Source organism: Mastigoproctus giganteus, chromosome 5 (assembly GCF_048544385.1).
Source record: "Mastigoproctus giganteus isolate SK-2022 chromosome 5, ASM4854438v1, whole genome shotgun sequence".
In the NCBI taxonomy this organism is placed as follows: domain Eukaryota; kingdom Metazoa; phylum Arthropoda; class Arachnida; order Uropygi; family Thelyphonidae; genus Mastigoproctus; species Mastigoproctus giganteus.
Genome location: NC_143579.1, coordinates 191,911,175 through 191,924,317, shown reverse-complemented (window position 1 = coordinate 191,924,317; position 13,143 = coordinate 191,911,175). Strand labels below are relative to the sequence as shown.

At 35.7% G+C, this 13,143-nt stretch overlaps 1 protein-coding gene across 1 annotated transcript in view; it reads right to left on the bottom strand.

Moving 5' to 3' along the window:
* The window catches only part of lok (ovarian-specific serine/threonine-protein kinase loki), a 270,142-nt gene extending 257,838 nt beyond the window's left edge, over positions 1-12,304 (bottom strand). Inside the window, exon 1 of the mRNA XM_090373619.1 lies at positions 12,120-12,304. Within this exon, the coding sequence (XP_090229745.1) occupies positions 12,120-12,231 (112 nt within the window). The 5' untranslated portion in view covers positions 12,232-12,304. The remainder of the gene's footprint in view (positions 1-12,119) is intronic.
* Between the last annotated feature and the right edge of the window lie 839 nt (positions 12,305-13,143).

Genomic DNA, 13,143 nt, shown 5'->3' with positions numbered 1-13,143 from the left:
TATGGAAGGAGAGTAACAAGTATCATACAGTTGTAATTAAACAAAATAAATAAGTTTATAAAACACGCCCCTCCAAAGTTTTAATGAAGTGGTATACAATGTTATAATCTTAGTAAATAATTGATAAGAAGATAACTTAAATAATTGATAAGAAGATACTGTATTTACTTTTCATTTCTATTGATCACAGAAAATGAAAAAAAAAAAAAAAAAAAAAAAACCATTTAAGGGAAAAAAAAAAAAAAAAAGTAGCACACTGGGTACACAACTAACTTATTGTTTTAGCCTTGGCGCACAGTTTTATTTATTCTTTACTCTTGCTAATGTTAGTTTACACAAATTAACTTTTTTTATAAAATTTTAAGATTTATTCTGATTTACAGCTCAGCATGAAATTAGGTGTTCGTTTATTGTTATAAATTCCAAACTTTTACTTTTCAACCATTATTGCTGAGGATGTTGGAATGCTGATGTTTTTCAACACTCCAAAAAAATTACAGCACGTTAAATGGGATATCTCAAATATAGGTGGCAGCAATGTGTTGTGTTAAACAAGTGAGTTGTCAATCGAAATCCTACTTCAGTTTGATTAATTTTTCTAGGTACTTTTCCACAAAGAACCAGTGAAAAATTTTGTAAACAGACTGTAATTTCAAAGAGCAAAAAAACCTTTAATTTTATATACCTTAATAAATTTTTTATTATTTTTTTTTAAATTTTTATGTTGATAAAATGGTTTTGTTGATAAATTGTTGTTTCTTACCACAAATGTTTAAATCTCTTTCACTAAAATTTAAGTTTAAATTCCTGTTCAGGGAAGTTAAATTTAACATTTTAATGAAAACGCTGGACCAGTAAATGTGAAAGTGGGCTGCCACATTTTCACTATTTTACTGAAAATATTGCAGAACATTAAAAATTTCAGGGAAAATATCAGTATGAAAACCAGCAACTGAGAAATGCTGCTTTAAACTTCTTATATCTTCTTTATGAAAAATATTCCCACTGGTTTATGACAGTTGCTTGCAAAAGGGAATGTACATGATAAAATTTTGTTTTAAATATGTCAGAAGTTAGCAAAGCAGCACCTATGAGTTAGTGGCTGGATGCATCAATTCATAGTGTGCCAGCTGTTATGGAACTATGCAGGATCTTTATTTTATACCTGAAGTAGTCAAACTAACAGAACAAACTTAACTGCAAAAAGATCTAACCTCACAAAAACTTCCTTATTCATTTCACAAATATAAATGATCTTATTTCCAATCTCAACAAGTTCCATTTCCACTTACAGTCTGATAAATCTCACTTTTTCTGACAGAATCCCAATTATTGGTTGCTTCAACAACTATTCATCTTCATTTCCCTAATAATGTACTTTATTATTCCTTTAGCGTCAAAGGCAATACTTAGCATATGTCTGCAATGATATTCTTTGTCAGAAGCTTCCTAATTTGGAATCTTCTCTTTTTGAGCTCCTCTGACTTAAAATATCTTAACCCATTCTGTCAAATTTGGCTGTCATTCTCCCAACTCCAATAATCACTTTGAATTCTTTGATTTCCCTTCTTTAAAACTCTACTTTCTCCAGTCTAACTTCATAACTGTGTTTTTTTTCTTTGTAATTTTAATGTTCACAACTACAGCCAACTTCCATTTTCTAGTTCAACAGGCCCAGCATCGAGATGCCCTTGGCATTTCGATGCTGGGCCTGTTGTTCTTTTACCTACCAGAATACCAAATAATTTTAACCATATACCTAACACTCTCAATCTTTTTCTCGCAAACAACCCTTTAAATTACATTGTCCTCTAAGCATCTCAGATCATAACTTGGTGATGGCCTCTCCTCCAATGGAACCTCTCTCTCGTGTTCATTCTCGGCCATGTGTTGTTTGGCATTACAAGAAAGCAAATTGGGAGATTTCTCTTTTCCTTAGCTGGATTACTATTTCAAATCTTCTGATGTCAATGCTTGCTCAGATTGTGTCAGCAAAATTATTCTTGTAGGAATGAAATCCTTTATTCCATACATCTGCCTTAAACTAAAATCTTGTCCTTTATCTAAACCTTTTACTAGCTCTGGAATCATAATAATGAAAATGTTGCCTTCATTCAGCCAGATCCCTTCTAAAGTGCCCAGTTACCAAGTTTTGTGCTTACATATTCAGTCCTTTACTCAAATGGGTCTCATTTTTAGATCTGACCAAGCGAGTTACCCATCTTTGGATCCTTTCACGATGCTCAGAATCTTTATAGTATAGTTGCTTGGAATTATTCCAAGTTTTTATCTTGAAAATTAAGATGTGAACATTCAATTGTCCATGACTGCACATATAATAAAGGTTACAACTAGGATCATACAAATTGGTACACTACAAGAGGAACCCATGCCATTTTTCCTTCTTCACCTGGATAACATAACTGCCCATTCAGCATGGCATAGGGAGAAATGTTTGGCCAAACAAATCCAGCAGGTACTATATTCTCTACATTTACTTAGTATGGTATCCTTTTTCTCTTCCCATATTTTATTTATTTTTAATGAAAACCTCAAACATAAAAGGTATTAGAAACTACACTACCATACATGAGTTGAAGATTAAGAAGACAGTGATACCTATTAGACTTGAACTTCTGTAGATTATGATGTTCAGTAATGTGAAGGAAGGTTCTTCAAAACAGAAACTTGACATCTATGAGACAGGGAGCAGAAAGACTTCATAAGAGATGGGTCATTAATTAACCTGATGGACCGCTTTTGAACAGTCTAGGGGAGACAGGATTTGGAACCACTGCTGCAGATACAGGAAGAATATTCCAAGATAGGACAGATTTGAAATTTGCACAAAGTCAGTGGCTGTTTAGAAGGAAAGTATAATGCTGAGAGAGAAAGAAGTTTCATGCAGAGGAGGCAAAACTTTTGCTTATAATCAAAGGGATTAGAAGTCAGAGTGATCCCTAAGAGAGAGAGATATGTGATCTTGTCTAAAACTCTGGGTGTCAAAGATGAGCATGGGAAGGCAGCAGACTTCTTTGCAAGAAATATGACAGGATTAAGATTTAGGACTGAAATTAATTGAACATTCTTCATCCTATTGGAGAATTACATGGAGATGCATTTAAGGAATTGATAGTGTGTATTCAAGAAGTTGAAGTTCCTTGTGCAGGACAACATTTCTCAAATCAGAAGATGAAATGTACTGTGCTATCATCAGCAAAATTATGGATATGATTTTAAATCAGCGGAAGACATAATATACAAGAGAAAAAGAGTGAGAGAAAGAAATGAACTTTGCAGACCACCAGCATTAGCTGAGAAGTTAAGACAGAAAGCCATCTATCATCGCCAGCAGTGAGTAGTCAGAGAGAAAATTACCTATTTATAACAAACAGACAGCAATCCATAAAAGATGAGAGCTTGCTCAGAAGAACACAAAAGTTATGCTAAACAAGACCAAAAGCCTTGAAAGTGTGTCAAGAACAACTGCTTGAATTTCACCACACATTTCCATCAAATTGGTTCAAAATATATCACCAGTAATCAACACTGATGAAATCCACAACAGTAATCATTGATCAGATAGTTTAAGACATAGTTTAAGAGGTGACAGGAATGGGTTTCTCCATTTAAAAAGAATAGGGGCGAGGGCACTGGGCAAATAATTGGGAGGAGGGGAATTATCACCATTTTTAAGAACTGGAAGAACACTGGCAAATATCAGGAGCAAAGGTTTTGAGAACAAGTGGAGAAATACCATCAGGATTGGATCTTTCTTGGCACTGATACTGTTGAGAATTCTAATCCTTCTGTCAGAAGACCAAAGAGTAGAGTGGAGTGGAGTGTGTTGGTATGGCTTGTGATTTACCAGCATCACTGATAAAGAGTTAGAAGAAAAGTAGGATTCTAGAAGGTCAGCTTTATCTTTAACTGAAGATGCAATAGAACTAACAGGCTATAACAGAGGCAGAAGTATAGATGGGCAGAAGTTGCAGCCGCCAGCTTTGGCCAGGAGAACTTGAGTGTCATTTGTACATAAAGCAAGTTTTCTATTTTTAGCCTGTTCGAAATAGCTTATATTGATTAATAATGGTTTTAACAACTATTTTGAAATTTGGTACAGGAAGAAAATGAACCAGGAGATTTGGATATAAGTCAGTTGCAATATGAAACATTCTTATTTTGAATAGCCTTAGCACATTCAAAAAAGCACATTCATTGGAAATATCAAGTTTAGATAACGGACAAGATTTCAGGGTGGAATGAGGAATAAAAAACTATTTCATCCCTACAAGAATAATTTCAATGACAATCTGAGCAAACATTAGGATCAGAAGATTTAAAACAGTAATCCAACACAAAAAAAAATAATAAAAACAATAGAAATCACACAGATATCTCATTTGGCATTCTTGTAATGCCAAATAACTTGAATATGATAATGACTTTTATAGAAAGGCTCCACTGAGAACATATCATTACCAAGAAGTGATCTGAGATACCTAGAGGGCCACGATATTGACTGTGTACTTTGAAGAGCTAATGGTGAAGAAAAGTTCAGGGGTTTGTGTGTGTGATTAAAACTGTCTGGTAAGTAAATGAAAAAGTTGTGTGAGGTCATCAACAATCACAAAAGCTCCATCATCTCAAGTAGTTGGAGTTGTCAAATTGCCAATAAAAATTACCTCACTATTAGAAAAGCAAAACAGGAGTACATTCTCCATATAGCCATCCATAGCCTTTGCTTCCAAAGTATCCCAAAAGTCTAATATAATTCACATTGATGTGGTTGGGATGTTACTATGGATGTCAAATAGAAAACTCTTCAATCGATTACGGATCTCCTGTATGAAGATCCATAATCGATTGAAGGATTCCAGTATGTAATTATGAAGGATTATGATTAAGAGTTATGAAATTATAAAGGATTCCAGTATGTAATACTGGAATCCTTCATAATTTGATCTTTCTTTACTCTGATCTCTTAGTGTCTTTTTAGGTCCACTTAATGTGTTTTTGTCACTAACTTGTTCTTTCTTACTTGCACTAGTGCAAGTAAGAAAGCAATGTTTCCATAGACAAGACTAATGAATTTCTCAAAACCATATCATTATTGCTTTCTGCCTATTAGTTTATTCTAGTCACATTAATCCTTCAGTTTTACTACTGTACAGTAAATTTTAACATTCTTTTTTGAGTTAAAAATTTAACTTTTTATTCTTAATCAGTTTATTTCATTCCTCTATTTTCCTAATACAGGCATTCCCGGGCTTACATAATACTAGACTTATGGAAATTCGACTTTACATAAGTTTTTGCCGGCATTTTAAAAAAAAAGACCTCAGAAGTTGCAATTTTCGCTATATAACTAAGCTATTTATCTCTCTAAAAGGTCATTTTTATAATGGAAATTGCACTACACTTTCATCGTTATCATATGTTCCCTTTTGAATGCCTTTGTGATAATAATAATAATTTATTTATCCCTATTTTATGTTACACTTTTTTGGGAGATAACAGCAAAAAGGGAGGGAGAACACATAAGCCAATGGCTTTTTAGGGGTGTTCCCTTAAAAAATTATGAATATACAAATATACAATTGAAAAATGTACAGTTCTGAAATTTTACAGGTAATGTTCAATAGGAAAGACATAAATAAATTGGAGTTTTTTTTTTTTTTTTTTTTTTGTACATTTCTTTACAGCCGGCGCCTCCGTAGCCAGGTGGGAAGGAGCAGCAGTGCGTAGCACACGCTTCTTGATTAGACCGGGGTTCGAGCCCGTCACCACCAAATACAGAGGATGCGGAAAGATCAGGGAATGACCACCGCATATCATGGAGCAATATGGCCTTAGTTGCTAATGTTCCTAAAAAAACCAAAATAACATTTCTTTTCAGAAGACTTCAAAAAGCATTACTACTTATAACATCATTGTGAACATTTTTACAATTAAATGAGAGAAAAGAAAAATGATGAGATACATGCACAGAAATTTTTCTGATATTTTTCTAAAACACATTTGTGGAGATTACAATAAAACAGTAAAAACAATTTGCCCTTTCCAGTTTATTGGGCTTTTCTGTTAGCACAATCTATTATAAACAGGTAGTAAACTCGATCTTATTGCATTTGCAATAATACAGATAATTGGAATTCTGTGGGTTTTTATGTTATGGTATTATGATGAAATGAGTTCCCCTTCACTGAAATCTTCAATCATAAATAAATAAATACATAAATAAATTTTCAGAATCTTCTCTTCATTCCTATTTACTTATAACAATGGTGAAGGGAAAGGGACCAATGGAAAGTGCAAGTGCTAGGAAAAGAAACAAAACTGATTTAGAAATGAAGATGATTAATTAAAAAGTATGAAGCAAGACAAAGTTTATCATCTACTACAAGGAATTAGGTCTCACTGCTTCAACAGTGAATACTATTTAAGGAACAGTGCACATATTGTTATTTGGTTTTTTAGGAGCATTAGCAACTAAGGCCATATTGCTCAGGGATATGCGGTGGTCCTTCCCTGACCTTTCCGCATCCTCCGTATTTGGTGGTAACGGGCTCAAACCCCAGTCTAATCAAGAAGCATGTGCTACGCATTGTTGCTCCTTCCCACCTGGCTACGGAGGAGCTTAGTGCACATATAAAAGAACGTGTTAAAGGATCAATGCATTTAAGATCAACAGTGATCACAAAACAGCATTAACGTGCTATGTTGAAGATGGAAAAGCTATTAATAATATTGATGGAAAATCAGCAGATTCAGAAGCAAGTGCCCCTGAGTCCAATGGCCATTCAAGCAAAAACAAGAAGTATTTATGAAGATATTAAGGATAAGTATGGGGAACCCCAAGCCAAGTTCGTGGCAAGCACCTACGAGGGCAGCATGGTTTTTCTCCTGGAAACTCAGGTTTTTCGTCCAGCAAAACAGAAAATTGACCTCAGCACACATGTAATTTATAGGCAATATACACAGAGTAAAATGGCCTTAGTTGCCGATGCTCATAAAAAAATTAATAAAAGATATGATTACTGAAGACATTCAAGAATTACTGGTAGAAAAAGAAGCCAGCGTAGTAGATTTGGTGCAAATGGCATCGGAGATAAAATCAAATCAATTCAATTCAGAAGATGAAATCGCAGATGAAAATTCTAAACTTCCAAATTTTACACTAAAAAGCATGGGGGAAGCCACAAAGTTAGCCGCACAATTAGAATCTTATTTTTTGAATGCATATTCTTGAATGAAAGGAGTTCAAAGTTCAAAAGGGAGCTTCAAAAATGCTTAGTTCCATACAATTAAATTCACAAAGATTTATCAAATAAAAGTAAACAAACCCAGATTACGGATTTTTTTAAAGAGAGCAGAAGATACACGAAATCTAGAATGATGTATTTTTTTAACATTTTGTTAACGAAATAGTGTATTTTTGTTAACTTTTGAAACGTAACCACCCTCCTTTTTGTACTTTTTCTTAGTCCTGTATAACACAGTTTCGCACAACACATTTTACAGAACCTAATAACCGTGCTATATGAGGGTTACCTGTAATAAAATTTCCATTTGGTGCCACCTTACAAGGTTGTGTCCTGGGCACATGCACCGGTTGCGATGCCATCACTATAGCTCTGTATATACAGTATATGTATACATTGGTGTTCAAAGAAAGTGCATCACCCCTTAAAATTGCAATTGTCGTGCGAATAACATAAGTATATGGCAATATTTCTTACAGATTGCATCAGATAAGATTGACACACGTAGATGATGACATAATATTGCATCAGCTGTTACTCTCAACTATATAAGCATGCTCTGCAAGAGTTGCAGTCATTCCTTGCTTGTGTCAGGATAGCAAGTTACGTGCAGTTGATGCCACGAAGAAAGAGTGCTATTGTTGCTTTACGTGAGGATGTTCTTCCCGTCATATTGATAATAGTGTCTCGTAATCAGTTGACAGTGAGTAGATTTCTTTCCAACTTGAAGAATACTGGTTCTGCTGATAGGAATAAAGGAACCAGATGTAAACGAGCTTCTACGCCAAAAGGAGCGCATTTTGAAGCACTTATGCCTTAAAAACAATATAGCTTCTTCGTCTGAGCTGAAAAGAGAATGGGAAGAACATATAGGGAGTCGTAGCAAGTGCAGTAACAGTCAGAAGATGCCTCTTAAAAATGGACTTGTAACCTGTCATCCTAAGAAGTCCCTCCTCACAAACAATGAAAAAGGCCCAATTAATTTGTTGTAAGGAGTGTGTCAAATGGACGCCCCAAGCAGTGGAAGTCAGTTATTTTCTCGGATGAGAAGAAATTCAACCTGCATGGCTCTGATGGGAGACAAAAGGTTCGCCATAGACATGGTGAAGAATACTATCCAGACTGTAGTAGTAGTGGCATGTGATGCAAGAAAGCAAATGTATGAGCTTATGCAGCATCAGCCAAAAAAAAAAAAAAAATCACACCATTCCCTCCAAATGCCTGTCCAGTTCCTCCTTAAATTTATTCAACCTATCAACTTCCACAACGACAGATGGAAGTTTGTTCCAGCAATTAACCACCCGCTGGCTAAAGGCAAATTTCTGCACATCTATTCTACATCTGTCTTTTCTTAATTTGAATTTATGCCCCCTTAGGTTCGTAATCTGAACAAGTGGAAGGATCCCATCAGAATTCAGCGTGCTGAACCTATTCAAGGCCTTATACACCTCAATCAGATCACCGTGCAGGTGACTAATCTCCAGCCACTGCAATTTGCAGAACTTAAGCCTCCCTTGATAAGAGGATCCCTTCCCCCTCACCAATCTTGTTGCCCTTCTCTGTACATGCTCAAGTAAATCTACATCCTTCCTAAAATGAGGCCTCCAGACCTGTACGCAGTACTCAAGGCGTGGCCTGACCATTGCCTTATACAGAGGGATAATCACCTCCTTTTCCCTGCTAGCAAAATTCCTATATATCATTGACAAAACCCCATGACCTGCCCTGGCAGCCTGTCTGCATTGCTCAGAAAACTTCATATCTGCCTGCACAATTACTCCCAGGTCTTTTTCATTTTCTACCACCTTAAGTGTAGTACCACACAGTTGGTACGTTTCTCTGGGGTTACTTCTACCCATATGCAGTACTTTGCATTTGTCAAGGTTAAACTTCAGTTGCCACTTCTTAGCCCATCTGCCCAAATTATCTAGATCCTGTTGCAGTAGCACACTGCCATTACTGTCATTAACAACCCTGCCAACCTTTGTATCATCTGCAAACTTCGACACTAAGCCTGATATACCTTCATCAATATCATTGATAAATATACAAAACAACAGTGGACCTAACACCGAACCCTGTGGGACTCCACTAATAACGTTAGTCCAAGAAGAGCAGCACCCATTGATTACCACCCTCTGTCTTCTCGCACTTAACCATCCTTTTATCCATTGTAGCAACTTACCCTTAATACCATTCTGCTCCAATTTGTACAATAGTCTTCCATGCGCAACAGTGTCAAAAGCTTTCCTGAAATCCAAATATATGATATCAAAATTATTTTTTGCATCTAGTTCCTTTGTAACCACATCATAATATCCTATCAAATTTGTCAGACAAGACTTTCCCTTAACAAACCCATGCTGTGTCTGAATTATTGCTGCAGTCTTGTCTAGATGATCCTGCAATGCATCTTTAACCAGTGACTCCATTATTTTACCCGGAACAGAAGTTAAACTAACTGGTCTGTAATTTCACTGTATGGTGTCTACAGTGAAATTTCCTACTAACCAAATGATGTGTGGGTGCATTTCGTATCGCAGAGTAGGTCACCTGAAGTTTACTAAAGGTTCCATAAATACCAATGGATATCTGGGTATATTGGAAGGCAAATTGCTGCCAACCATTAGAGACCATTTCAACCTGCCAAGTAACTGCATCTTTCAGGACAACTCTGCTCCTTGTCATCAGGCAAAAAATGTAAGTAGGCACTTCTGTAGTTACTTTAGCTTCATTTCTGCATTAGAGGTTCAAGAGTAATGTGTTTACATTTGTTACAGGTGATAAAATGGTTGGAAGAACAGTCCATTACAACTGTTAGCTGGCCAGGAAACAGCCTGGATCTGAATCCTATAGAGAACTATTGGCGTCGTGTGGAATCTTCAGTTGCCAGAAAGAAACCAAAGGCCCTTCGCAAACTTCAGTAAGCCATAATTCGTGCTTGGAACCACAAACTATCAATTGATTATCTTCAGAAACTGATCTTGTCAATGCCTCGATGGTGTGCTGCTGTCATCAGGACCAGAGGCAGTTCAACTAAATATTAGTTTGATTCTGGTGAACTTTTCATTTTGTTTTCCATTTAAAATGATAAACTGAAGCAAACTGAGGGCTTCTGATAACATTTCAGCCATAACTGTCGTGCTTACCAAAACTGTTGTATAAAGCTCATTTTGGAATATTTTGAAAGCACTTGTAAAATATTACTTAACTTTGCCTTAACTATTAATGAATATCTTTTGTTTATATTTCTATTTGTGATGATAGTCATTAATCTAACATACCATTGCAAAAAACAGTTAGAAATATGAAATTCCTAGGCGATGCACTTTCTTTGAGCACCAGTGTACATGACTAAGTTAATATAAGTTAGTAAAACACTAAGATTGTGAGCAAATATACTGATAATATAAGCTTTTTAAATATTTCACTTTATTGGTTTCCGGAACTTCCAGATACTGGGTAGCCGGATAAATGGTCCCACTGTGTGTGTGTATATATATATATATATTAGCATTAGTAAAGGCATACGTCGTAAGAAAGCAAGCTTATATAGCATCAGCCAAAAAACAAATAAAAACCTTCCCATTCATTCCAAATGTTTGTTTAGTTCTACCTTGAATTTATTTAAGTTGTCAACCTCCACTATGACAGAGGGAACTTTGTTCCAGCAATCAACTACCCACTGGCTAAAAGCAAATTTATGCACATCTGTTCCATAACTGTCTTTCCTAAATTTGAATTTATGTCCCTCAGGTTCGTAATCTCAGCAAAAGGAAGCATCCCATCAGCATTGAGCTTGCTCAAACCATTCCAGTTCTAATACATCTCGATCAGATCAACTCATATGTGCCTAGTCCCCAGATGCTGCAATGGTAACAGCAACTTTGTTCCATTCGCCAATCTTGTTGCCCTTCTCTGTACTCCTTTCAGCAGTTCTATATCCTTCCTAAAATGAGGCCTTCAGACCTGTATGCAGTACTCAAGGTGTGGTCTGACCACTGCCTTATAAAGCATCTATCTTTTCTGTACACATTGTGCTCTCCAAATTCCAATTCTGCACTGCTTATGTTTGTGTGACACCACATCTCTGATATCCCAACAATATCTGTCTTTGATGTCTTGACTAGCACTTCAAGCTCATCAAATTTATTAACTAAACATTTACTTGAACATGTATCAATATTTACTTTAGCTAACATCAGATTTCTACATATTTGCTATCCCCTTTTTTCAACTTATAGCTAAATTTACCCACCCATTTCTGATGATAGCTATCTCACCTTTTATTTTATTTGTTTAATAATTTTGTATTAGTCATTTTACTTTACAGTTCCCACACCTCTAATTGGTTTTGCAATTCCACTTATAACATATAGTATATTCACATTCTTTCTCTCTTTTACAAACCAACAATACTTCTTATTTCTGCTATCCTCACCCTTTTAGTTTTTGGTAATTGGTGTATTTTTCACTCCCATCGCTACACCTTTATCAGTGTAGAGATGGGAGTGAAATTTATCAGACCTATTAATTCCTACATACATATATAAACTTTTGCATCGTTTACTGCTGCTTTGCGCATTTTGGTGGATCTGTCATATCCTATTAATATTTTTATTTTTTCTATCGACTGATACTACATGTTTAAGTTCATGATTATATATTGCTTTTCATATACATATATACACGCATGCACATCTCCCCAAATTCGTTGTTCAAAGGCATACATATTTATTGTTATATACTGTTGAGGGAAAGGCAATGAATTTAATATTAGGAATCCAGTTCATAGTTCAATCCTGGTCTGCAACTTTTCTCTCTCTCTTTCTTGCGACTTCATTTAGCACTTACCAAAAGGTCTGAACTTTGCGTCGACAGTAAGCAGTTTACCCCAGGCTGAATTCTCTTGAGAAACATTCTCTTCTTGTGAAAACGGTATATCGTTCAAATCTGCGGTGGACATAACATATATTTAAGTAACAAGAAATTAATTTACAAACGTGGCGCCAAGAACCAAATGTTACCGAAACCACCAGACAGTGTTGCCAAGTGGTATCATAACTATCAAGCAGCCCCATCTGGCGGTTATTGGATGATAGATGGTAATTTCATCTTTTTTATCAAAATATAAACGACTTCGCTTTTTGATGTATGTACATGTTTCCGCAAGCACCACGGCGGTAAACACAAAGGAAAATGCAATCCACAAATATATATGTAAATAAATGTATTTTTTTTCCTTCATGTTTATGTAGGTATTGACCAGAATACGGAATGAAATCCCCATTAACCCCGGGAGCTCTCATCCTGAGCTGGATATCATCATTCTTCTCTTTCTTGGTGATGCCTTTCTCTCTCTCTCACACACACACAGTGTAACTCGGGAATTTTTTTTTTTTTTTGGCTGGTGCAACATAAGCCTCAGGCTTCCTTGTACCATATGGCTAATAATAATAATAATAATAATAATAATAATAATTCCATATTCTAGCATTTAGTTTGTTTGCGTTATTTAGATATCTATTTAGTTATTACATCGAGCTTTAAGTTATAATATAAAAGAAATGCCTGTCGGATACAATACTTTGCTGTAAAACCTTTAAGGCGATGCGTGCCACTGTCGCGCCTGTAAGTTACTTGTACTAGCATGATTTTGATCATATTCATTATTTACTATAAAAGGTCAGAATACTTTTGCATTTCGTGCTTGGCACTGTACCAACTCTTTGCTACATTATCATCATCATGAACTTGATCCGGCTTAAGTCTTTTAAGACCAGTTCCGTTATAGCTCTTGGAGATGGTCTTCATCTCACCATCGTTTTCTTGGTCGGCTCCCATCTCTCTTGCCTGTAAGTTTGTAGTTAGCATTAGC